Genomic DNA, 27,243 nt, shown 5'->3' with positions numbered 1-27,243 from the left:
TACCATCTAATAAAGCTAACTCAAGGGGACACCCACTGATTTTTTCATTGGATGGTATATATTTTTATTGCATACAACATAATTGCTGCCTGTGATGATGCACAGAAAAATATTCTGCTATCACCAGAGGCACTTATTTTTAATGCCTGGTAGCAGTTACTAACATCATAATCATCAATTATGTAAGAACTGCATAATGTAAGATAGCCAATAATGTGGTACAATTAGAGCAATCTGTAGAGTTCCAACAGCACTACAGAAAAAGGCATTGCCTGAATGTGAACATGTGTGGAATTTGTGGTTTAATAAATCCCTGCACGTCTGCAGTGATACAGTGACAGACAACTTTCTCTTTACACTTGGGTGGTTAAATAATGACCTCAATTATCAGAGTTTTACTGAATAAAGCCACTTTTGCAGCTTGAGTTTTAGCAATAAAAATGGACTTGGGAGGTTGGTGGAAAGTGTGCCAGAAACAACCAAGCTCAATCTGAGAGAAGTGGATGTCTGGCAGGTCTTAGCTGTTTCCCTCTGCTGGCTGCTCCCTAAACTAAAAGACCCAGAGACATGGGCCTCTAATTTCATGTTGGTACAACGTTATGAGCTGGCAAAAAGACCAGTGGCAGTATGCGCAAAACACTCATCAGGAAATCATTTTAAAGCTGCAGTAATCAATCTTTTTATATTAAAAATGGATCAAATAAGTACGTGTAACGTGAACTCTGCAGTTCCCTTCAGCTCTATTGAGCATTTTAGTGTCTTTCAGCTCAAAGAACAAAAACAATCCATTAATACTGCTTTAAATATGATGAAATGTGTCCACTTTTCTGCACTTCTTAGTATATCATTTCAAACAACCAAAACAGCCTAAATGTAAAATTGTTATTTATTATGCCTAATGTATGTTATGAAGGCAGCAGGAGATGTGTTGTATTCAGCAGGACCGCACACAAAGTATAGTGCTTTTATGAAAAGCACTTTACAGTTTGCCTCTCAATCAGACACACATTCACACACTGATGGCAGCGAGTTACCATGCGAGGTGCTGGCATGACCATCGGAAGCAATTTGAGGTTCATTGTCTTGCCCAAAGACGCGTTGACATGTGGACAGGAAGAGCTGGGGGACTGAACCACCAACCCTGTAATTTGTGAACAACTAGCTTGTAACCACATTAAATTATGCAAATCCCATCAAGAAGTACTGAAACATAAAATGTATTCAAACATTTTAAAATTCCATAACGTATTTATGTAATTTCTAACATCTTTTATTAAAATACCCCTAAATTCAGTACTGTATTTCTTGACTTTTATCCAACACTACCTTTAATTTATCATATCACTAAGGCCTACACATATATACGCCACAGTGTATTTTTGATATTCTTCTCATATGATTGGGGGCTGTTGAGGTCCATGGTTGGCCAATGGGGCCCCTACAGGTGCTATTAATAAGTAATCACACACGAGCAGCATAAGAGGAATATTCATAAGGCTCTGGCTGTTACTGCCAGTCTACTGCTGTGAAACTAGAGAACCTCTGCTGTCTTCTCCACTGCAACAACTGATATCATCTCATCTTGCTGAATATGTTTATAAAGTTACTCTTTAACATTATGCTTAGTTATGTGTCTTTACTGAAAGGTCTGTGCATGTAGAGAACATATTTCTCCTGTGGGACAACTAAGTTTTAAATGAAGGTGAAGTGAGTCCAGACTGGATACTCCCTGCATCCTCATTACTACCTGTGCTGGAGAGGAAAATTGTATTTTAACCTACTCGCAAACATGCACGCAAGTTTAAATGCAGCAAAAGCTGGTACTTGTACAATTAAGAGAACAGCTCGGCACAAACAAACAAAAAGTGTCCCGATTGAACCACACTGCACCAATGAGAGCAGTGGAGGATAAAGGCTCTTGTTGTAGAAGCTCTTGATAGTAATGTGACTCCTGTCGTAGCTAATAACCAATATAAAATTAAATAGTATGATTCAAATAATACCGTTAAAGTTGACACAAAGGTGCAATAAAATCAATACACTGCCTGTGGGTTCCAAGTATCCATTAACAAATTGATAATACAATGCATTTTGGTGCATCATGTCTGCATGAGCGGAGATATAATTTTTCACTCCAGTTTCCCAGTAAGTGGCAAGGCCAGATTGTAAAATCAATACAGCCTCGACGTCTCCATACCTCTCCTTTTTCAGCAGCTCCTGGCTGATGTTGACCAGCTGCCCAGAGGCATCATGGGACTTCTTGGTCATAGACTCCAGCTCCGCTTCCAGACGCAGCTTCTCCTTGGCCAGGGCTTCGGCTTTCTTTTCCCCTGAGCGAACTTTACCCTCCAGGGCTGGTGCAAGAGAAAAAAGAAGCATGTTTTTGCTATGTATTTAGCATTTATGATGTTATCTTTTATTAATTAACTAATAAATTGTTGATAACACACTATAATGTAGAAATATTGAGGGATATTTTTAGGTATTTATGTGTCTGTCAACCACTATATATATATATATATATATATTATGTATTAAGTATTTCCCTTTTGTTACATTTATTTATTATGTGTATTAATAAAGTATGTATTATATATGTGTATGAAATATTTATTGATTCATAAATACAGAAATAACTTTCCATGAAAACTGAGCAACTCTATATGCTGATGACGGCCACAAGTTGTGGCTGAGGGCCTTGAGTTAATAATTTGTATTACTTCAAAGGTCAAGACTAAACATGTCTTTGAACACATTTATAAAGAATTTTCAAACCACCTGTGAATGATGTGTACATGTCAATTAGAGTAATGTAATGTAATGTTTTATAACATACTAAGAACATGTATCACTAAATATGATTATACCTAGTAACTCTTTAACGGATATGGTCTCAACTCTTCATGTCTTAAGAGAACTCCTGTTCATACTGGCCAATGCTCTTCCAATGTGACTAATGAGGGGCAACATTCACAGTCCTCATTCTGTGCAAAAAAAGTTTGATCTGAAGCTAATTCAGGGCTTCAGCAGTCCAAACCAACAGGGGATCTTCCACAGTTACAGCCTTTTTAATATGAAATTTGCTCTTTGTGTTACTGTTCCTCCACTGCAGCTCAGCAAACGATCATTATTCCTTCATTCTTTGTAATTATTACATCATTCTTTCGAATAATTTATAACTTCTGTAATACCACAGTCTTTAAAAACTCACTACTATTACTCATTTCATTTCTGTAAGTCACATACTGTGGCATACATTTACTTTGTATATATGAGCATATATTGTATATATTTTATTACTGTAAGGTACATGGGCTCTTATTATATTTCTATTTGAGTTTTTATTTTTTACTTATATGTATTTACCTATACATACATTTTAATTCTATATATATTGTGTTAGATCTTGTAATATAATTATTATTTCTATTCTTTAACATTGTGTGAGCACCTTGAACAACTGTAACAAACAAATTTTCTCCTGATGATCAATAAAGTATTTCTGATTCGGATTCTAAAAAGGAAAACATAAAGGGGGGACTTTTACTTAAAACTGTATAAAGCTTTCTTATTAAAACTGCTGAAGTCTCATATAAGCTTTTTTGTGCCCCATCATTTACAAGTATGTTAGGTGTGAGGTCAACTGTTTGTAAAAATCAATTATCAGAAAATTCAAATGTAATTTTATTTAAAGCAACAGTAGAGAAGAGTAACTATACTTCACTTTGTGTCTCCTATTATTCTTTTCTCTTCTTGAATTATTCACAATCCATTCTTCAAAGTGTGTCATTTTGATTATCTGAACTACATGAAGTGTGTTTTGGGTCTTTTTGATGTGACGGAACTTCAAGTTTTCAAAAGACAGCCAGTCGACAGATTTTGCAGCGATGATCAAAGAACGTAACGGTGAAGATGAACACGATCCACCGCATGGCGAACTCAGCACGACTGGTGGGAAATGAAGTGAAGCCTGTACTCATAACACATACGGAGTCACTGCGCCGATGTACAAAGACAGCAACGCCGATAGAGTGACACTAATGAAGGTCATTATCTAAATGTGACACAGATAACGAGTTTATATATTGAGAAATATGTCATATCTTTTCCAAACCAAACCCCTAATTGGTTGGATGGGTGGGAAATGCTTTAGCCAATGGCAAACTTACCCTTGTTTTAACACTGTTAGGGTAACGTGACCTGCTAAAATGCTACAATCCCCCTACAGGCTACGCAGAATGTACTTGTTTTTATTAGCGCTGTTACTGGAGTGTGACAAAGACGTGATCTCTCTGCAGCGATGCAAATATTTAGAGATGACAAACACGAGAGCTCGGGAAAAAAGGTCGCTGACTGCTCCTGGACATGTTCTGGAAAATGGCATTTACCTCCCATCTGGGATTTGAGGGCTTCAACCTGGGACGTGAGAGTCGAGACCTCTTTTTCCCTTTTCAACATCTTCTCCATTGTTTCTGAAGAAAAACAAAAAAACAGTAAGTGTCTTGCTTGGAGCATGCCATGTTCAAGAAACCACAATAAGTGCACTGATGCAAGCTCTTGGTCGAATGTAACAATGTCTGTAAGGTGCATACTGTAGGTGTCTGTCTTTAGTCCAAATGCTGCTAGTAAGGAAATCTTTATTTAGAAATGAGAATAATAAGTGACCAGTAACTTTTTCGATCATCTGCTTCTAGTCTTAATTCTAAGCTAAGATAACCAGCTGCTGTGTGTAGCCTTATACTTAACAGACAGATATGAGAGTTATGGCAACTAAATTTAAAATAAACAGACATATATGAGAGTTCTTTTCATCTAACTAAGCCAAAAAGTGCCTATTGTAAGCATATTTCCAAAAAGGTCAAACTACTCCTTTGAATGGCTTTCAGCAAAGACAATAGTGCATTTCTCTCCAGTCCTTACATAGAAAAATGGACATTATTATCTCAGCAGCTTATAAACTCATATAAAATTAATTAAATTAAAATGTAATAACTTGGAGAAGAATAAATAATCACATTTGGAAAACGAAAAATTGGTTTTCATGAAATTGTACTTGATGTTAAAATAAATGGATGCTGATACCTTCAATTTTCTGTTTTAGCTTCATCTTCTCATCTGAAATTTCATTATCCTCTATCACCTGCAAAGGGATAAAGTTAGAACTGAACCTAAATAAAAGCAAGGACAGCATATCAAATTAGGTAATGGATTTCTGATTTGTTACCAATCACTTCTCCTTGGCCACTCACATTTGCATCATGGGATGTGTAGCGGTCTGCCTGGATGGCCTGGAGCTGGTTCGCTGTCACCCTCAGTTTCTCCTCCAGTTTCTGGATCTCCTCTTGGCTCTCTGCCTGGGCCTTCTGCAGAGCCTCGTAGTCGGTCATCTTCTTCTCCGACAGCTCCAGTCTCTCTCGCAGCTCCCCTGTGCTTTTGTCCTTCTCCATCTGAAGCTTCTCCATCTCCGCCAGCCTCTGCTCTGCCTTCTGTAGCTTCTCGGTAGCCTCTTCAAGGGCCTGTTTGCTGCTTTTGGCCACTACCTCGGTCCTCCACGTATGGTTGCCCTCAGCCAGCTGCTCTTTGGCCTCCTGAAGACGAGTGCACAGGTCTTCGCGTTCCTTGGTCAGCATGGCGGCCTCGATCTTATGTTTGGCTTTGAGATTCTCCATCTCCAGCTGGTGCTCCATCTTCAGCGCCTCCAGAGTGGTTCTCAGCTCCTGGGCGTCCAGCTCTTGGCCTGCTGGAGTAGTATGATCACTACACAATGTGGCCTTCAGTTCCTCCAAGGAACGCTGGTGGTCACTCACTAAAGTGTCAAATTTAGCCTGCAGACAAAAGTGAGAAGAATTATATGATTGAACTGGTTGTATGTTTGGGAAAACATTCATCCGAACTGATTGAAATGTTATCAGTTATTAAAATTCTTATTCTTGTTATCTCTGCTTTGTTTTTCTTGGTTTCTATGCTTTTACTTTTCCATTTTGCTATTATATTTGCAATACTTCACTCAAACCTCTTAATTTTCGCAGAGTATTTCAACATAGAAACTGTCTAATTTGAAAAGAACCCAACCTATTACCTAGAAAATCTGTTACCAGTTGAGCATACAAACTTTCATAACTTAGTGATTCAAAGAGCTCTACTCAAGTGACCCTCCTGCAAGTTTTTTGAACAGCATCGGGTTGAAAAGAATATATCTGAATACCTTCCAGGTGTCCATCATTTCCATGTTTTCCTTGGTGGCCTGTTGGACTTTCTGCTTCATCTCACCGATCTCCTGGTTCTTATTATCTACCACCGCCTTCAAGGCGTCTACCTCCTGCTGGCTCGCTGCTATCGCCGTCTCGTACTTCTCTTTAAGCTCGCTGTTTTCCTTGTAGTGCTCGCGGCCCGCCGACACAAGCTGCTCGCGCAGGAGGAGGGTCTCCTGCTGGGTGTCGGACCCCGGGGCAGCCTCACTGTTGTTGGCTTGCTGTGAGCTCCTGTCTGATCCTCTGAGTTGAGCCTGGAGGTTCTCGATCTCAGCTCTACGGCTGCTGAGCTCATTCTCCAGCTGCATGATACGACTCTGCTCTTCAACTGTGGTTTGCTGAAGAGAAAAACAACAGCATCAGTCACTGCTGCTGGCAGTCTGTCTGATGAGTACCACAGCAGAAAGATGCCAGCCTTTCAAAAGAATGACCTTATTACCGTAACAGGTGGGAGACCCTGCAACAGAATGATGTCATTCCACAGAAAAGGTGACAATGACTTTAAGAGCAGTAATCAGGCCTCAGGAAAAAAGGAAATCAAAGGGAAACCCCATGAAGGTCCTTGCAAGGATTGGAGACGGGCAAGTGCATTCCAGTGAATAAACAGTACAAATAAATTACATTACATGTGTGCACATTGGACAGTGACAAATTGTGTAACAAACTGACTCCCTGCTGTACTCTTGGGATACAAAATGATACAAAGACTGACTAACATTTAAGCAGATCTTATTTAATGAATATGTGTTTCAATTATTCATGTGAAAATAGTCACACTTAACTCCAAATTGTCTATTTCTACCTCTCTGTTTAAGTTAGTTACTATTATTAATAAACACTTATCTAAAAGGCGCTAAAATGCTCAGTTGAGTTGAGAACAGAGTCAGGGGATAATTCTCTGTGGCTTTGTCGCTATGAGCAACAACTACACATAGTTACACTCATTTCACCTAATAATATAAAAATATCAATTAATGTAGCTTTAAGTCTTCTAAATTACAAATTTGCAATCCTGTGGCCTTCCACTATCCCCTTTCTAGTAGGCCAAAATTTAAAATTGCTTATTATTTTTGAGTAGTACCATTAAAGTACTGGCACCACAAGGGGATTGCATTTCACAGAACATCAAAAAGTCTAAACAAACCATTATACTCATTTTATGGTCTTGTTAAATTTGACTGTCCACACTTAAATGTTAAAGTCAGTGTATCATTTCCATCCAAAGTAATAAAACCAAAAGGAGCCAGAGGATCAATGTGTCACTGTCCAAATATTTTTGCAGCTCACTGTATGTGCAAAGAAGTGGAAGATGAGAGGAGAGCACAGCCATTCTCTGATCATCTAGAAGCAGCCAAGCAAATATAATAAAGCCAACAGCAAACCTCCACACAGTGACACTGCACACACACTACTGCAAACACCCTCCAAACACTTGTATCCAATTAAAACAAACCAAAAAAAAGAGATTAAGAAAGAGGACCCGCTGCACAGTGCACAGATGTTAATTTCAACCATCTGGGAAAACAATCTACCAGACCTCAGAGTTACTAGTTGATTCATATCAAAGAAGTTGCCTGAATAGCATTCCGATTACAGCACACACACACAGGAGTAGAGGAGTAAAAAAGAGTCTATGCAAGGTTAATGTCCTTGACAGCATCTGAAGTCGATTTGAAGTCAAGAATTGAGATAGCTCAGCAGCGGATCAAAGCCAAAACAAGATCAAATCTTTTTTTTTCACCTTGGTTCTCTTACCCAACCTCAAGGATACTGCATCATGAGTGCATCTTCCCTGTTGGCAGAAGCAGACCTTACTGCATACAGGAATCCAGCGTTTCAAAGTGTTTTGTTATTTTTTGATGCCTGTAAATTGAAAGCACAAGCTTGTGCGGTTTGATTTGTGATACTATAGTCTATTATTGAAGAGGCTTTCGCTCTTAAGTGTAACACTGCATGTGAAAGTGGTGTAAAGGACGTCCTTTGCTACACTCAACTACTGATGGTAAATGGGCATTACCACCATGATTTGTCTTGAAACATTAATCTAGGAATCCGTGATGAATCCCATTAACAATTTAGAAATTTTTCATGTGTTACTAATTACATTACTGTTAAAAAAAAACACTAGCATTGAGCCCAGAGAGATTCATCCACCATGTTCTCCAGAGCTCAGATGGAAGAATGTAATTTTAAATGTCATGTCCTGGCATCTTAAAGTGCAGCTGGCAACTGATCCGAAAGCCAACCTTAAATAAAAAGGATCAATCACAGTTTAAAAAGAAAACGAACATGAGCTACTGCAACAGAAGACATGTGAGAAGCTGAAGCAGCCGACATTTGTTTTTCCTATCGGAGGTGAATGTCTCAAGGGAAGCTCTGGGTCAACAGTGACGAGCAGTTTTAGTGTGATTCATGATATGACAGTGAAGGAATGAAGGAGAGGATGGAGCGGATGGAGCAGATGAACTCTGCATAATATGTGATTTTTCATAGAAGGTAAAATATAACCATCTATGGCCTGTTGGATAGCATGAGCCACTACTGACATTACTTCTGACTTTGTTCAATTAAACAGTGCATGGAGTACCTAAATACATATACATATATTTAAAAAGTTAAAGCTGGCAATATACTATGTTTTTCTTATTCCAAATCCTGTGAAAGGCCAAAACCAACAATGAACTGATCATACTAACAATTACTTTCTGATACGTTGTTTTCCTCTGTGCCTTAGAGCTCCATTGTTGTCCAAAACGATTGAAAACACATCAATGAGCCAAACGATTACACTGGTTGACATGTTCCTTCTTTTCTCTGAAATATATTTTGACTCGATTCCCAGACCGATGCGAATTAGTCTGTAACATCTGAGTTCTTTTCAGATTTCCAAGGGGCTTTATCAACGGGTGCAGACCAAAATGAGCTGACAGATCTGTCTGATTCCCAGGCTAACAGACACAGCCTTCCTGCTGTTAAGACTCACACTGAATGTGTACTAATCGGTGGCTGAAAATAGTCCACAATAAATGCACAATTTAGTCCTGTTTGAGTAATGTTGGTTAAAAACTACAGTGCAGTATCTTCATTAGAAGCCAGTGGGGTGGGGGCTGAGTGCCATAGACAGGGGCAGAGGTAAAGTGCATTGGGAGATGAACCAATGCATTGATGGTTTTGGTCTTTTTTATGAGATTTGACAGAATAAAAGTGTTTAAACTGTAGGATTTTAATATTGATAATTGTTTAACTTTCCAGAAAGCATACAGTATTTATATCATTTCAAGCATTAATATTATCTTAACCGAAATATAGGTGCATTAATATACAGATATAGTATCTGTTGCATCAGGACATTGATACAGATTTCTTGCACCAACAAGTAAATCTTCCAATATGGATACTGAAAAATGGTTCCTTGCCTGTAAAAAATGATGAAATGTTGATGAAATATGTCTGTCAAAGCTATTATTCGGTTATTGGCAAGAAAAGTAAGGGGAGGCAATGCAGGCTAAATGATTCGTATGCTTGCATCTGTAATTCTGCATGTTTTGTTTTGCACATATCACACCCATAGCTGTTTGTGCAAACTGAGACTGCAAGTCAGATTGATCAATATAATGATTTTAAATTATTATCACACATACATCTCTAGTTTGATCACATGTCAATTTGGACACCGAAGACAGGTGGAGTATGACTTTAACCTAAGGCAGCTTGTGAGTTGTGCTACTATCAACAAAGAAGCAAACAGAACCACACAGGACAGTGGCTACAGGCAGAGGGCTCGTGCTTCTTTACCCTCCTCTTCTCTAAGTCTTTCTGAAGCGTCTCTACTCTCGACTTTTCGAGGAGCAGACACTGCTCAAGCTGTCGAATATGGGCATGCTCCAATTTCGTCTGAGTCTACAGAAAGGACACAAAGAGAAAGACAGAGAGGAACAAAAGAGCGATAGAAAAGAAGAAACTCAAAGGGAAAGAGACCCATAAAGATCCAAGGGGAATGATAGAGATCAGAACAACAGTCAACATAATGATGAGAGGAAAGTCGACAGCAGCTCTGAAACAGACTCTGAAATGAGTTGATCATATGATAAGGAGACTCGAAGAGAAGAGGCTTGTGATTGAGGTCAGTTCAATTTCAGGCTTTGAGGACAACTCTATAACACATTTGTCATGTATAAAAATTCCTGTCTGTATTGTTTAGTGGCCTTGCATGATCGAAAAACAGTGTGCACTCATACACGGTACAATTAACCAACTGATTTAATCATGTGTATATTGATTCTCATTAAAAACATTATTAGTTCAGTCAAACTGTTGATAGTGTGATATGTGAGTTATGTGATTGGCTGTTTTTGGGGATCTCGCTCTGCACGTCCAGGGATGGTTATGATTGAAGGATAAGGTTGGCGATATTCTTCTATTATTGTCAATAAAGTCCTTTAAAAGACCAAAACAAACAATGAACTGATCGAGTATTGTCTGATATAGCCTCTTCCTCTGTGCCACAGAGCTCCACTGTTGTCATTAGTGAGCCACGCTGTTGCACAGGGTAAAATGTTCCTTCATTACCATGAACACACACGCCACACACGTGCTGCAGCCCCAAATAGTCACTAGAGCCCCAAATATGTATTAATCTGTAGCTGAAATTAATCCCCAATATATGCACTATATACTCATGTTTGAGTAACTAAACAACTACAGAGCTCAGCTGTTTTAGAATATTATTTTAAAATTGAAAGTGTATATTTGTGACCATTTTTTGAAGATTTCAGTCTTCGAAGTAATTAGTGTGAGACTGGGGGCTACATACAAAGTAGGGAAGGCAGACATACTAATGGTTTTGGTAGTTTCATGTAATTATTTATCTTTACAAAAAGAAAATTACAAAATATCACCAGCCTTATCCATTATCACTCCAGCCTACTGTGTTTTATCCACTTCTTTGTGTAAAGATTGCTTCCAAACAGAATATTACGCTACATTATAAAAAAAGGAAGAAAATCAGTATTCTCCGCTAGTAGTCTTGACCTTTTTGTCTAAAACTTTTTAGAATACTTCAGTCACCATCTTACAGCCCGTGCAATCAGAAATGTGTCTCCTGCTGTATCCACTTGAAGGCTAAACAGAAGGAAAGCCGCATTCGAAAGTGAACAAATTACATTTACCTTCCGTTCAGGTTCTTTCTCGAGGGACACACAGGAGAGAGGACAGATAGTGCACCTTATCTAACGGATTTCAGACTTTTCTGCATAGCGTAAAAAATGAGGTACAAGTCACACCTTCATTGAAGTAAGACATTTATTCATGGTTTTTAAATCCTCGCATTTTCCTTGACTTTTGCCCCAAAATGTGCTGCTACTGAAAGCTCTCTTTTCGTTTAATATGTGTATTGCTGGGGTAGGCAGGCAGTGCAGTGACTGGGGTAGCTGTCAATCAACTGCTGAGAGGGGTTCAAGTCCAGATCGTCCTCCCTGCTGAAGCAGCACTGAACTCCTCATCTGAATTTCTCTCATTAAATCAATTTGAAATGTTTGTGTGTGGTTAATCTTCCCTCTACCTTCTCAGGGTCCATGATATCAAAGGATACACTGGACATTAATATGTGGAGGCACATACATTGCATTATTGATACAGTTTATAGGTATTGGTAATGCTGATAAATACCTCCAGGTCTCCTTTGGTGATGGATTCCTCCTCTACTCTGAACTGGAGGTCCTCCACTTTCCTGTAAAAACGTTGTGTGAAATGTGGCACAGACGGTGAAAACATCAGAGGATCATAGGCTTGCAACTGTGTAGTATTTGAGTCACTAATAATTACCAGATAGGCTCTAATAAACAAAAGCTTAACTACTTTCACAGCAGCATATGAGCAGCATGTCTTTACTGCTGTGTGCAAACATGGTTACACAAATAAGGGTATTTTTCTCAGCCTCACACTTTGTAGAAATCACAGGTTTTATCCCAATAGTCATGAGAGATCGAGGCCGTATCAGGAATAGTTCAACATTTTGGGAAACAGGCTTATTTGCTTTCTTAATGAGAGTGAGACGAGAAGATCGATATCCATTTCACGTCTGCGTGATGCCGGAGCTGAAGCAAGGACGTGTTAGCTCGCCGTAAAGACTGGATCTGTTTTTGGCTCTGTTAAAAGTGAAAAAATAAACCCACCAACAACTCTAAAACTGTCTTGTTTACACAGTGTGTCTCGTTTGTTTAGTCCGAACACAAACACAAATGTGAAAGCCAGAATTTCTGATATTACGGCGCAACAATTTTCTTGACAAACTGCCAGACAAACTCTGCCCAGTGCTTCTGTGCAGCGTCTCTGGCTATAGCGCGGGGTTGCCGGGATTGGCCCGGTGAACACAGGTTTTGGTATGTGCAAAGGAACAATGGTACCAAAACTGGCAACCTCACTGTGACGATAGGAGCTTCTGTACGAGCACTGTGGCAGGCACGGTTGTCAAGAAATAGTTCCAGCACATAATATATTTCTGTTTATGTACAGATAAAACCAACAAGATGTGCTGTTTGTGTTCATATCAGCCGTAAAACTCAATCTCAGAAGAAAGCAAATAAGTTTATTAAAAACGTCTGAAGAGAGATCAACGTTTCAGACTTCACTTCCCTTGTTAAGAACAATTCTGTTTTTAAATGATGATGTGAAATTGTAATGACTAGGATGAAAGGAACAAAAATACAATTGAATGTTTAATGATCTGAGAATGTATTTTTATAGAGACTCATGGATCCAATTATAATACCAAACACCATACAGGAAGAGTGAAAGTAGTGACTTACCTTTTTTCTTCTTCCAGCTGATTGGTCAGTTCCAGCTTATCTTTCTGTGTGCTGGCCAACATGGCTTTGACTTGCTGGAGGGTGTTCTCATTCTCTGTTACAAACTGTGGATAGTGGGAAGAAAGGTGTTTTACGAGAAGCTACTACAGACAGATTTATTGTTAGGAGTTATCTAACAGTGGCTCTGTTTACGGCTTCTATTCAGCCGTCCTTCCCCGACAGATCATCGTGCTTCGTACCTGCGTGTGCTGCACCTTGAGGACGCTCAGCTCCTTCTCCACCTCGCAGATGTGGCTGGTGGCCTTGGCCATGTCGGCTCGCTCCAGGTCCCTCTCGGCCAGGAGCTGCTCAATGTGCTGCTGCTTCTCCTTCAGGGCTTCCTGGAGCGCGGTGGTGCCTGAGATCTTACGGGCGTACCGCGACGATGTCTCCGTCAGCTGAAAGGGGGAAAAAGGACATAGCATAGGACATAAGATTAGGAAAGTTGAGCAGTAGAAATGATGGGAATGTAAAGGGAGCGAGGGGGAGGGAAGAACGTGGGAAAACAAAGAAGGACGTGGGTGGAGATGTTGGAAAAAGGTTATTAAAAATGTATTAAAACATTTTGAATTTATAAATATTGGACACAATTTAATCAGCTTCATGTTCTCCACAGATCACATCTGGTTATTTTCTCATAACAACATAATCTAATTATTTAATGATCACAGGAAAACTGCTTCCTGTGATCTCGACATAACAGGCTTTGCTTTCTTGGGATCTCTAAGTAATATTTCACAATTATAAGAAGACATACAGTCAGTTTTCATGATCATGGAATAACTATTTTGCAAAACCTAAATTTCATGTAATAGCATTATATCCTGATTATGAAAAGGAAAAGTGTGTTATCCCTAAGAAAACAATGCTTCTTACATTGAAATGAATTAGTTCAAATTAGAAATTTGTTATTTCATTATGTCACGAGACACAAACAATTAAAAATACCAAACACTGAAGTGAACAGTGTTCCTTTAGGACTACTTAGACATTAAAATAGAATATAATAAACTTTTTTTCCCCTCAAATTTTGGCTACACAAGACTCCAAACAAAAATTATTTCTCAGTTTTCTCAACGCCATGGTCTAAATTTTGAAGTCCTGAAAGATGCAATATTTTCTTTGACCACTAGAGTGTGCTCTTTGAAAGGATTCCTGCCTGACCTATAAGACCAGTTCGATTCTGTGGCCTCTCTGTCTAATTCAACAAGCTTATGCTGGTAGCTCTTAGTGATAACATACTGTACATAATCACAACATAAACATTTCACAAATAATTTTTTTCGCAGTATTTCTGGTCTGCAAACTTTGAAAAAAACTGAAATGCTCACAGGAGTTACTGGATGTTGCACAGGTCATGAACTCCTGCTTTTGTGTAGGCGCCTCTATAATGTACTACAGCAAGGACTGCAGGCAAGTAATGTATACTTTGATGAATGTTATTAATATGAACTCTCTTTATTATCATCACAGCCATAAATGCAGTAACCGACTGACTTTGTTAAGTGTGTGCTATACGATTCTTAACTAAATCTAAGCGTCTGTACCTGCAATCCACAGACAACACGACCTGTGAGCTTTAGAATATTTTGTGCAGCGTGATCAGCTTGATAATTCTGAGTGGCTGACACTGCTGCCAACAATTAAGGAAAGTAAAGGGGAGTGTTCTCCATCCAAGATCTGGCTTACAACCAGAAGCTAAAATCAATGTGAGATACCCTGACGTCCCATTCATTTGAACCGTGCCTGAGTATATTAGTCTTAAAGACACAGCGCGTTGGAACGAGCTACTTGAGTTCTCGTTCAGCAGCAGGTTTGCAGATTTGTCATGGAGGGACAAAATGCAAACTCAGTGAATCAGAGGCTCACACTGCACAGCCAGAATATGCAAATTATTAACTGCTCAGCAGATAAGGGAGTATTTCAATACAATGAACCCATTCATCATCCTGCTGTTTGAATGTGTAGACAGGATATTTCACAACACTGAACCAAAAAGTCACACTTTAAACATTTTTACTGCAATCAGACATTGTAATAGATTTTTTTATACTATACATTACTATATTATAAAATAGGGATGTAATAAGAAGAATTATAAAAAGAGATCAATAAGGATAATTGGTATTCAAAGGAGTGGAAATTGAAAAAGTTTTAGTTTTCTACTGTTAAAAGGGGACAATTATAATAAATTATAAGGTATCTTAAAAATGATGCTCAAGAACATGCCATTTCAAGACACTTTTATATGTTTTATTTTTATATGTTGAGGCCAGTCCCTGAAATTCTTGCTGTGATTATGTTCACCTTGAAGCATCTGTTACTCCGGTTTTGAAAGGCACTGCAGAAATAAAGTTTACTTACTCACTTACTCTAAAGGAATAATTTTGGAAATATGCTTTTCAGTTTGTTGCAAAGAGTTAGACGAGAAGATCGACACCACTCTCACGTATGGCACTAGCAGCCGGTTAGCTTAGCTTAGCTTAGCATAAAGACTTTGTTTAGTCCATATTAAATGAATCATGTGTTGGACTCTCTCTTGGCTGGAAACAGTAACTTCCTGGAGTCTCTGCTGGTTTCCTGGCAACCTCATGGTGAGGACACAACTGTTTATAGCTTCATGTTTACTACACGAACATGACAGCGGTATCGACCCCCTCATCTAACTCTCGGCAAGAGAGCAAACAAGCCAAATTTCCCAAAATGTCAAACTATTCCTTTAAAGAGCACATTACACTGTCTGACCAGCCCGTCTGCTTTCAGTATGTATTTAAAGGGTATCGCAGTCATCTTACCAGTCCAGCTCGGCTCGGTCGTCCACCCACAGAGGAGGCCACCGAGCTGACTGAACTGATGGAGGAGCTGCTGGGGCTGTGGGCCAGAGAGGAAACCCCCATGGCCACCCGCTTGCTCTTCTTAGCCTTGGCCGGGCTGGTGGAGGGGAAGCCGATGCGGATCACCTTGTGGTTCGGAGCAAACAGGCCGAACTTGGGAAGACACTGAAAGTATCTGCAGGAAGAGGAGGAGGGAAGATAGGCGAGAGGTTAGGAAGTTCCCAGAACTGCTGTTTGATGATGTTACCAATACATAATCAGTTAATAGAGTCCCTTTGTGTTTCGTTTGGGGTTTCAAAAAGCTTTATTAGGTACTCGGGTACATTAATAAGCATGGACATGAAAAATGCGGATGGAATTTTTACAGGAGATAATTATCTTCTTTTGCCATCTGGAAACATTTGAGCTTCAAACCAGGTGCAACAATGCCTTACAGCTCCTGCTGCATCACCACCAATTAAATGGCTAATCATTAAAATCACCTATAAAGCTTTAAAACAAAACCAGCATGACAAGTGTAAGAAGGCCGGAGTCAGCTGCAGCATTACAGAGCAAGGAATCAGTTAAATGCACAATATTGTATTATTGAGTCATTTTCCAATAAAAAAAGGCAAACCATGCTGTTTCCAGCATGTAGAATTTACTGCTTTCAAGTAGATTTATTTTATTAATCCCCGATGGCAAAATTCTTTTTTCACTCAGTTTATTTTACACACATAGACCTGAAACCCAATCACACACACACACAAAGGGTTTATAGACATCCAGATGTGGAGAGACGGTAGACACACGGGCTGCCACTAAGCGGCACCACAGGAGCAGTTAGCGGTCCGGTGCCTTGCTCAAGGGCACGTCGGCAGTGGCCAGGAAGTGAACTGGGACCTCTCCAGCAACCAGTCCACACTCCATACTGTGGTCAACCACCTGCCGCCCCATTTCTTTGTCATATATGAGAGTAAACTGACTGCTGGACTCACAAATCATCTTTAATGTGTCACTTTGGGGCCTAGGAATGTTTTTTTTTCTCCATTTTTTATTAACTGCAGTTACTTCTACTTATCTTTCTTAGACATCTTTCCAAAGAATCTTCTGACTATCAAGGAGGATTTTCATTTGAGTAATGGCTGTGTTTTGATTTAATGTAAGAATGTGCACGATATAAATAGTTTATAAGTCCCAGGTATTGTTTTGATGTTTTCACTTTTGGATTTTTTAAGACAACATGTGAAGTTTGTTAGTCTGTTTTACTGTTTTCCTTCTCTAACTTCTCTTCATCTATCTTTGATATTGTGAACATAGTTAAGAGGCCTTGAATGAGCCCCTCTGCACACTGTACGTTTTGTTATTTTAATGCCTTTTTAAATATAAACCTTGAATCCTAAATGATTTGGGAAATACAATCAGAGAGAAGATTACAAATTAAAACAAACCTTTTAGAACAAATTTTGAATCAAATAAATGTCTGCGTCTGGTTCTATAGTCTTTGTGTTGGTGAATGGGCTACTTAGAGAACTTTTTCCCTTTTTTGCTAATGGCTTTAAAGTTCAAGCAATACTCTTTAACCATATTTTACCCATTTCCAGCTGCTTTTTAATAATGGTGGGGGGAAGAATATGTGCTGTGCTAAGGAACATGTCTGATGGAAATAATAAATATGATATAAATGTGATGAATATGAAGCCTAAAAACACGACCCAACCAATGGTGCAGACCCGCTCTGAGCTAGAGGGTCAGTCAGTGTAATTTCATGGACAAACAGATGAAGGAACAAAGAACAAACAACTGAACAGATGGACTCACAGTCTTCCACTCAATTTCCTTTTAGGGGAAAAAGCTAAGGAATTTGGGCAGCTTAAAGCATACATTGTGTGTGTGTGTGTGTGTGTGTGTGTGTGTGTGTGTGTGTGTGTGTGTGTGTGTGTGTGTGTGGCTGTGTGTGTATACCTTGTACCGGCTACTGCACCATCATTCTTCCCCAGGGGCTCATCCAGCTCGACCCCACACCATTCACCCTTAGCGAAGTCTGTCTCTCCCATGTAGCGTATGACTCCCATCTTAGAGCCTCCCACCTACAACACAGACACACAGAAAGAAAGAAAGAAAGAAAGAAAGAAAGAAAGAAAGAAAGAAAGAAAGACAAGTTAAATGCAATCTCAGTAAGTAAACATGAAGCTACAGCCAGAAGCTCATTAGCCCAGCTTAGCACAAAGACTGCAAACGGGGGGGGGGGGGACCAGTTAGCCTGACTCTGTCCAAGCATAAGCATATTTCACCAAATATCAAACGACTTCCCTTAAGACTGGTAATAATAAACACTGTTTTGGTTCTGCTATTGATATTTATATTGAAAATCAACATAATAAATCAATTTTCGGTTCAATATCTTTCAATATGTGACTTAAAGGTAACTTAATCACATAAAATGACACATAAAACCTGTGGATAAACCCACACTGACATATTTTATGCATATTTTTATAATATATTCAATGCATAACAATAACAGTATAGAACAACTGATAAACTGTACAAAGAACACAAATAGTGAAAACAATGGATTTTGAGTAGATTATTTCCCTTTGTTAATATTCATCATAGATTAGTTTTTAGAAACGTTTTCTGCAATTCTGTCAGCAATATGTCATTTTTTAAATTTATAATTATTATACAAACTCAATAGGCTTCTTTTAATGCAAATTCAGTGTTTTTTTCCCTAAATGTTATATAGCTCTTTGGTAGTTTTAACTTTTCTAAAGCAGGACAAGGCTGTTTAACAGAGAGTGCAGGCTCTGTGAATATAGCTCGTGTTTAGTTTAAATAAAAATCCAATCAGTTTCTCTACAGCACTGTGGAAGCAACTGACAACATAATGGACATGTTTTAAGACTACAAAGTTATATGGACCTGTGCATGTCATTACTGTGTGAACCAACAAGTATTTTAACAAGGTTGTGTCAAGAATTCAAATGGAAAATCATCTGTCCATGGTGATATATTTAAGTTGCCACATAGTCACGCCTTGAAGCTCTGTGCTTGAAAGATTGGTTTCCTGTTAGGAAGAAGGTCTAACATCCATACTCACTGCCACTTGGGTCAGCCAAAACTGACTAGAACAGCTGCTGAATGTCTTTCACACATGGCGACCACATGTATTAGACATAAAAACTCATCAACATGTACAAACATCCCACGAGTCACAATTTCCTCCAATGACTAAGAGAAACGCGTAGGATAACACAGCAGAAAGACTTCGCTGATCCTCTGTTACAATTAGGTTTGACCTTTTACTCCAAAGAGCATTGTGCTCCCTCTTCATTCATAATAAATCAATCAGCCAATAACATTTTTCTAACTATTATTTTCATTATTTTACTAATAATCAATGTTTTTAACAGTTTAAAAATGTCTTGTTTAATCTGAGCTATAAGTCAAAACCTCTAAAATATTAAATTTATAATCACATTAAAATAAGGAAACCAGCAAAATTTCACACTTGAGAAGCTGAAGCAAAAAGTGTTCTCATTTTTTAATTGAATGACAGATTACCAAAATATTTGCTGAATCATTTTCAATCAATTCTCAACAACTGATAAAATAATCGACGCACTTCTTTTTTTTTTTTACCAGCATCTATACCTGGAGCAATTTATCCAACTATAAGACAGTAATCCCATTCCCAGGCAGTTATTAATAAATTAATACACAGAATGTGGGAAGGCACTGCAGATGTTTCAGCACCACAGCTGCTCATTTATTGAGTTTTATTAATAATGCCGAGTATTCATTTCACATTTAAGAACCACAGCCTTCCAAAAAAGGCTCTTTTTTTTTACTGGAGTGCAAACAGGTCCCATATATAAGCACTACTGACTACCAGGTTTAGTAGCTGGATGCTGAATACAAGCACGAACCAAAAGAAAAGGGTGCAGAGTGAGTCACTCTTCAGCTTTCGATTGTCAAATTAATATTCCACTCCCCTGTCTTGTCCTTCTCCTAAACCAGAGAGGCCGAAAATGAAAACGTGGCAAGAAACACTGTGGTGTCACAAGACATTAAATTGAGATGGTTCGCCGTCAGCCGGACTGTGTGATGTCTCAGTGACTCAGTGTCAAAGCGCCCGCAGTGCTAAGACAGCCAGTCAGTACAAGCCCCATCTTGGCGCCTGTTATTGCCAATCTCATCTAAAAGCTGTGCTCAAAAGGTGGTCAAGGACAGTTCCACAGGAGCTGAACCCCTACCTCAAGAGTCTTATCTCAGGCTGTTACCATCTCTACTTGAACATGCCATACTGAACTACTAAGACGTAAACTGTCATCCTTGATGAAGTCCTTGTGAGCGCAAATGGAAACTAGCTGGGGGCCCGATAAGCAGGCTGATCCTAAATATAAGCAACCAAATTTTATTTTGAACCAAATTACTAATCATTACTTATTAAAACAACAAAAATGAACATTTTATTTCTTGTTGCTTTAGTAAAATGTATAGCCTATTTCATAATGAAAACCCTTTCTTCTACAAAATGTATTAAGTATGTTCTTTTGGGTATGCAACATCAAAAGGCGGCAGGCCACATAACCTGAGGAATTCACTGATCTAAACTAACTACTGGCTAATGTTACAGTGAATTTCCTTGCTAAGCCAGGAGCAGAGGGAAAAGAGGGAGCTGGCACAGGCGTTAGACCCAGTGCCTCTCTCCCAGAGAGAGAGAGAGACAGAGAGAGAGAGAGAGAGAGAGAGAGAGAGAGAGAGAGAGAGAGAGAGGGGCATGTGCATGTATTAATATGAGTAAAGCAGATTTGGGGGCCCATTTACTGGATCTTTTAAGGGCCCATTTCTGGGGGCAGGGCCCGCTAGCAGCTTTGCTCTAGGGTTGGCAATGTCGGCCTGTCGGTCCACTGTGGTTCAGATTGAAATATCTATTGGATGTATTGACATTTATATTTCATTTTCTATTTGATTTATATCTACGTGGTACAGACGTTTGTGGTCTCCAGCCCTTAACTTTTAAGGGATCACTTTTATGCAAATTAGCAAAAAAAACTAAGAAGGTGAACATTACAACATTACACCTGCTTAACATCCATTTTTTTGAGATTGCAACATAATACAGTTTCATTTCTCTCTTAAGATGTTTATTAAAATCATTCAGGCTCCATGGTCACCCAACTACAACCGTGCTATTCTTGTGTTAAGGGACAATTACATTCACAAGCGGCCATTTGAGTGGCTTTCAGACAATCCAAATAAACACCAGCCACATCACATGCAACCCCACTGAAAGAAAACACTCTTTTAACCTCAAACTCTCCAGTAACAGAGACAGCCTCCAGTTAAATGCTAAGCAGAGGAGAGGCAGGTCTGTGCTTCCTGTGGGTGCTCAGACATCAAAGGTGCCAAGGCAAATGGAGACAGTAACCATGTGTTTAGCCTCTGAGGTTGTCTCTCTGTTGGGAAACATTTCTGCAGTTCATTTTTAATTTTTTTTTTAAATATTCCGAGTAACATTCTCTTGAGGCAATCTCTAGATGGCTGCTATTTAGTCTCCAACACACAAACACTTGCCAAGTTTGACCTTAGTTAGAGATCTGTGCAAGAAAAGCATGGCCAGCCACTGCTTAAGTCCAAAAGATGCCTCCAGTTCATCAAAATGTGTGTGAAAACAGTGTCCTACTCCTGCTACTATCACATAATTCAATACCTAGCGGAGGAACATAGTCTTTGCTTTGCGTAATCTGAGTTTCACACTTTGTGCTCATTTCACCAGGTTTTTTTTGAGGCAGTGTTGTATTTCCAAAAGCAAAAGGAGGGGTGTGAGACAACTGGATGGCAGCACATCCAGACCCCCGCAGTAAGATAGATAGATTACACGGGAGAGGCTTAGGAAATAGATGGATTCACTGATCAATGTGTCAGCACTGGTCTCTCCTCTCTTAAGTGCTGAAAGTAATCCGGAGTGATTTACAATATTGACCAGGAGGAAGGCTTCTCGAGCTGCCCGTTTGCAACAGCCCAGCATCTGATGTAACTCTCCCCTGTGCCCATCAGTTAATGGAAAGCAATGTGACCCGGGGCCAATAATTGCAAGCACAGATATTGTATACACTCATAGGGGTCAATGAGAAAATAAGCAAAAAGGACATACAAATGTTCTTCTCCCAGAGGTTGAATTTCATGTTGTATATGTGACTGCCATCTTCTGTTGGGTAAGGGTAGGGTAAAGGATAAAGGTACAATAGAGTATGGATTAAGGTTGAATTAACTAATAATAAACAGGATAAGGATCAACCTGTGGGGATTTGGGCATCAACCTTGTGTCACATTACACTGTACATTGTTTACTTGTGTGTTCTGTCCTTAAAGAGTAAACATAATGGTGTGTTTCTCTGCTTTAAATCTCCTCTAACCTGCCTTTGACTGATTTCTGGCCTGGTGCCACAATGATGATGTAGTATGAAATTCAGTATGGACACAATCTGATATGGTCTGCACACAGTATTTTATTTTGAAAATTGACCAGATTCTCTAGGACATTTCGGATGTCTGACTTCCTGCCAGTGCGATCTGCTCTGTGCTGCCTGATCCTACTTGGAGCAGAGCGGAGACGTTTCTGAGACAAGCCACAGGGCTTATGGTGGAATTTAGAGCATTGACTAGAACGTGATAAGCACTGGCGACTGTGGTGGAGCCAGAACGTGTCACGGCCGTGTCCGGTGGAATTTGGGGGTAAGGGCTTCATAGCACTGTAATTAGCCATCCACTGGCACTTCAAAAAATCCCTTTCAGCCATAATGGATCTCAAACATTTACAGGAAATCAAGTTAAACATTTTTAAATTGCACTTTACAGATTTGCACTGATAGTGGAATTATTTATATTCCCACTTGTTAATGACAATCATTTGCTTTCTGGGGAAGATCAATACAACTCTTTTACAATGTTTGTCTGTTAAATATAAGGCTACAGCCAGCAGCTGGTCAGTTTAGCTTAGCCCCCACCCCCAGCGAACCTGCACAGGATAGAGATATATAGACAATGAATGGAGTCTTTTGGACAACTTATGATACCCAAGGTTCCCACCATTGTACTTGTACTGTAAATTTCCATGACATTCCCACAATTCTCATTTGTCACAAAGTGGGAATCTGGTCTCTCTTCCTGGAATGCTGTCATGTAAACAGTCTGGCTCCCATTACAGATTGGTTGAAAAATAAATTCTGCTATGTACCTATAAACGACCCATTTCTACAATCTTCTGATATTCCCTTGCTATGCCAGATACATTTTCAATTCCCCAGACTTTTCCAGTCTGGGATTGCATTTTTAAATCCAATGATACTCCACAAATTCCCTCACTAGAAGGAGCGCCGTCCAACAAGCCATTTGTTATCCAACACAAAATTACTCACCAAAACTCGATCTCCAACTCGAAGATCCTTGTCCCCAGCTTTCTTAACCGAACCACTGTCAGACATGTTGGACCCCGACTCATTGCCTGTCTTCACTGCGCTATTGAGTAGGCCCTCTCTCAGTGGCACCACTACCCGCTGGCCAGCGGGGGCGCCACTGCCACCCTGCTGAGTCTGATTCTGGGCAGAGAGTGAGTCAGTGGAGTGGCTGTCGCTTCCCTCTCCAACCGGCTGTCGGTTGAGCTTCGAGGGTCGGGTGAAGATGCCCTGGAGGGGTTGGCACTCAAAGTAGCGAACTCCGCCCACTGAACCATCGTTTTTGCCAACTAGGTCATTCAGTATCACGCCGGCCCACTGTCCCGGGGCAAACTGGGTCTCCCCCAGGTAGGCGATAACTCCTGGTTTGACACCGTTGACCCAGACGTGTTCGCCCACTGTGTAATCCCCCAAAACATCGTCACCCTCTTCAGAGATTTTAGTTGGTGTGGTGGGCTTGAGTGGACAGTCTGGAGAAAAAGAAAAACATTATATATTATTTGCCATGTTGTAAAGCAGGAGCAAGTGTTCATACAACTAAAACAAAAGGTAACAGTAGCAAGGAACATGAACATTAGTGAAATGAAACTGATGTAGTAAAATGTGCTTTAAGACTAAATCAATACTTCTTATTGTAAAGACATTCCATTGGCTAAAGCCCTCCTCACTGGAGGGTCAAGTTGTAAACACTGCATACATTGTGAGAACATCATCATTCACAGTCCAGCAGAATCGGCGTCACACTATTCATCATGTTTTTGTGTCATGCCAGCAAAAAATAAAAAAATTAAAAAAAAGCTTGTGTGGCAGCATCTAGCACAACTGTGCAGTTTGTGCAAGATTAGGCATTACTCTAATTCCTACTGAAAAGTGGGTCAAAGAGACGGTATCTGTGATGTGCCGGTGATTAACCCTGCCTTGCAGCCCCTGTGATATCGCCTGTTTGACACATAGATGAGCTGGATCTCTGTTTTTTTCCACAGCAGCCTGTAAACTGAGCAGGGCACCATTAGCACGCGGTCTACTGCACCGCACTGCCAGTAAATGTCTGTGTTTATCTGTGTGTGTGTGTGTGTGTGTGTGTGTGTGTGCTCAGAAATGGTTGGTGCCAGGGCTGTCTCCCCAACACCCTGAGAGAGGGCTTGGGGCTCTGTGAGCCCCAATGGTTGTACTTTATGCCTCAATTGCTCCCATATGTTGTGATGTGAGACACATTTAGAAATGCAAATGGGTACAACTTCAAAGGTTTTAACTTGATGATCAGTATGAAAGTTTTTTAGGAATGCGCTGCTTCTAGTAGATGTTTATTTTGGGGAAAACTGTTGATGACAATTTTCAGAATTTAGGAAAAGACATTTGAAATATTGTAAAATATTTAGTCTTCTCTGACTTTGGGAAAAAAGTTTGTTACATAAATCAGCTGACCCAAAGATATCGATAATCAAAACATGGGAGCACTCTCTGGTTGATCAGTAATGTTTCAAAAGGAAAGTCGCCCAGGGCAAACTGTCATACAGCATCAACATCAGCCATAATTCACACTGTCTTTGACCCACATTGCAGTGCTCTGCAGCTGGAATCACAGCTGGTTTATGAACGCCATCCAAAACACCAGTGACAGTTTAAAAACCTTAAAAATCTTAACAAGGTCACAGTGGAACATTTTTAGTCAAGATTTGGTTTGATTTTGATTTTATGAAGCAGTCAAGATCGACATCAAAGGCCTGTCTCCTGTCCTCCTACCTCCAACCAACGTCCAGATCCACATAAATATTAAACACATTCAAAAGTAAATTTGCATGGCTCTCAATGAGAAGACATTTATCCACTTTGCAATTGGTTCCACGCATTACCGTAGATCCAAGCTCTTTAGCTATGCCTCACTTGCTGTCCTTACTTACAGGTTAACACTGAAACATTACTTCAGAACATAAACGTACCGGGTTATATTATAGGCTTTCCGAATCAGGATTACTTAGTGGCCATGATATAACACAGGATAACCTGACTAAGCACAACAAACACAATTCCCACTCTCTGTAGGAACAATATGCTGTAGAACTGCTAATATCATGTCAATAACTGAGACAGTTATTATACTATCTTAGATACTGTATCAGATCTTTCAGAAAATGTCCACTTGGTTGGGTGTATACCACAAGAAGGGGGCGTTCATGCAGACTCTTCTTGTGAACACAGTAAGCACAACCCCATTTGAAGGCAGCATAAAGCAGTCACTGATTAAAGGTGGAGAGAGATAGTTAATTACTGAGTCTCATTCCCGGGTTATCAAATACTGACGCTTTGGCAACCCAAAATCTTTGCTATTTGAGCACCAAGGCCACCTGTTGTGTGGCTCGCTCTGAGCTCTTTGTTTGTTTTCCATTTACCAGGACCCAAAGCTGGCTGCTAGTATTGAATATTGACTTGAAACTGTGAACAAATATTGACAGGCATCTTTAATCTACTCTGCAAATGTCCTTGTTGAGATCTGTAGCCATATTGTTTTTGTGATTATTGATTCTAAGTAAATGTTAAATTACTGCTAGCTATAACTGTTTTTGCAGTTACTCTTTTTGCATTCAGTGTCATGGACTTTATGTGAATGTTTACCTGATTATTTAGTGTGTTCTACTTCCTGCTGTTGATGTGATAATACTTAGTTTCTTCCCGGCATGAAACACAATGTGAGACTGTATTTTTGCGAATCCAGTGTCCTTGTTACTGTACTAACACATAGCTTTCGGTCTAACTCTTGTTTGTCCATCTCATTTTCTCTTGTTTATACTATAATTTAGAATTCAGTGAGTATGTCCAATATTCAACTGCTCAAAGTAAAAACTTCAAAGGAAACCCAGTGTCTTCTATATTCATTGGAAGTGTGTTTAGCCCAGTGCATAGCTGTGCCACTGCATGCACATCGAGGGCTGGAGACATACAATTATTTTTTTTTTAAGGCATAGACCAGATAAACCAATGCAACATGTGATCCTGGCCAGCAGACCCAGGGTAGTGTTTAAAACCTGAGCTAACCCATGATTTGGGTTGCTGAGGCAACAGGAGAGTGAGGGCAAAAGGATCCTCGGCAGAAGGAAGACTGAAAACACAGTCCTTACTTTCACTATTGTGCTTGGCCACCTCCCACCACCATCTGAATCCCACTATTCATCAGCTCTGCACAATGAAACCTCCACAGCTTCCTCCCGTCCCTCCTCCTCCCCCCAATTATCCCGCCATCTCTCTCTACTGTGGTTTCGCGCACACACACACACACACACACACACACACACACACACACACACACACACACACACACACACCCTCTTTATCTGGCCTCTTTAACTGTGCTTATTTATCATCATTTTCCACAGTGGCAATCATCTTCCTCTAACTTGTTCTTTTTGTTTTAAATTGGACTTATCTGTTAGACTGGGCTGGCATTGTGTCGGTGTCTTCGGCGCTGGTTGTGGCAGCTGCCTAAGGCTGAGCTGCACAGACACTAACAGATGGAGGGGGTTGAGCTTGAATGCTTTTGACTTTTGGTGCTTTCAATTGTACCATGTTTCAAGGTAATATTTTACACATTAAGGAAATCCACAACCAAAGTGTGAAGTTGGACATTTGAGAGGAAAAAAACAGACATTTAAGCTCTTTCCCATGAGCACCAACAGGTTTTTAGGGATGTTGCTCTCCTTTAAATGACCAATTTATCATCTTGAGGTCTAACTTTCAGTAAATCCATTTTCACATGTGGCAGAGCAGAACATCGCTGTATTACTACCTACATTGCATTCTTTATGTCTTAAACAGCAGCTGAATAATTAATTTTTGTTTCCTGTTTGTATTTGGTTAATTTAGCTTCATGCTGCCA

General features: G+C 39.7%; 1 protein-coding gene across 6 annotated transcripts in view; it reads right to left on the bottom strand.

Moving 5' to 3' along the window:
* The window catches only part of clip2 (CAP-GLY domain containing linker protein 2), a 41,387-nt gene that overhangs the window by 5,941 nt on the left and 8,203 nt on the right, over positions 1-27,243 (bottom strand). For 4 of the 6 annotated variants that reach the window (XM_051401075.1, XM_051401078.1, XM_051401077.1 and 1 more), the window contains exons 3-14: positions 23,337-23,842; positions 17,875-17,999; positions 15,892-16,105; positions 13,297-13,494; positions 13,058-13,161; positions 11,919-11,979; positions 10,047-10,151; positions 6,206-6,589; positions 5,250-5,825; positions 5,083-5,140; positions 4,389-4,472; positions 2,198-2,354 (exon numbers count right to left, since the gene is read on the bottom strand). In XM_051401075.1, the coding sequence (XP_051257035.1) occupies positions 2,198-2,354; positions 4,389-4,472; positions 5,083-5,140; positions 5,250-5,825; positions 6,206-6,589; positions 10,047-10,151; positions 11,919-11,979; positions 13,058-13,161; positions 13,297-13,494; positions 15,892-16,105; positions 17,875-17,999; positions 23,337-23,842 (2,572 nt within the window). Of the gene's footprint in view, positions 1-2,197; positions 2,355-4,388; positions 4,473-5,082; positions 5,141-5,249; positions 5,826-6,205; positions 6,590-7,992; positions 8,044-10,046; positions 10,152-11,918; positions 11,980-13,057; positions 13,162-13,296; positions 13,495-15,891; positions 16,106-17,874; positions 18,000-23,336; positions 23,843-27,243 lie in introns of all 6 variants that reach the window. The other 2 variants (XM_051401079.1, XM_051401080.1) reach the window with 2 other exon arrangements.

Source organism: Dicentrarchus labrax, unplaced genomic scaffold (genome assembly GCF_905237075.1).
Source record: "Dicentrarchus labrax unplaced genomic scaffold, dlabrax2021, whole genome shotgun sequence".
Lineage (NCBI taxonomy): Eukaryota > Metazoa > Chordata > Actinopteri > Moronidae > Dicentrarchus > Dicentrarchus labrax.
The sequence above is the reverse complement of the archived record's forward strand: the minus strand, read 5'-3'. Positions and strand labels throughout refer to the sequence as shown.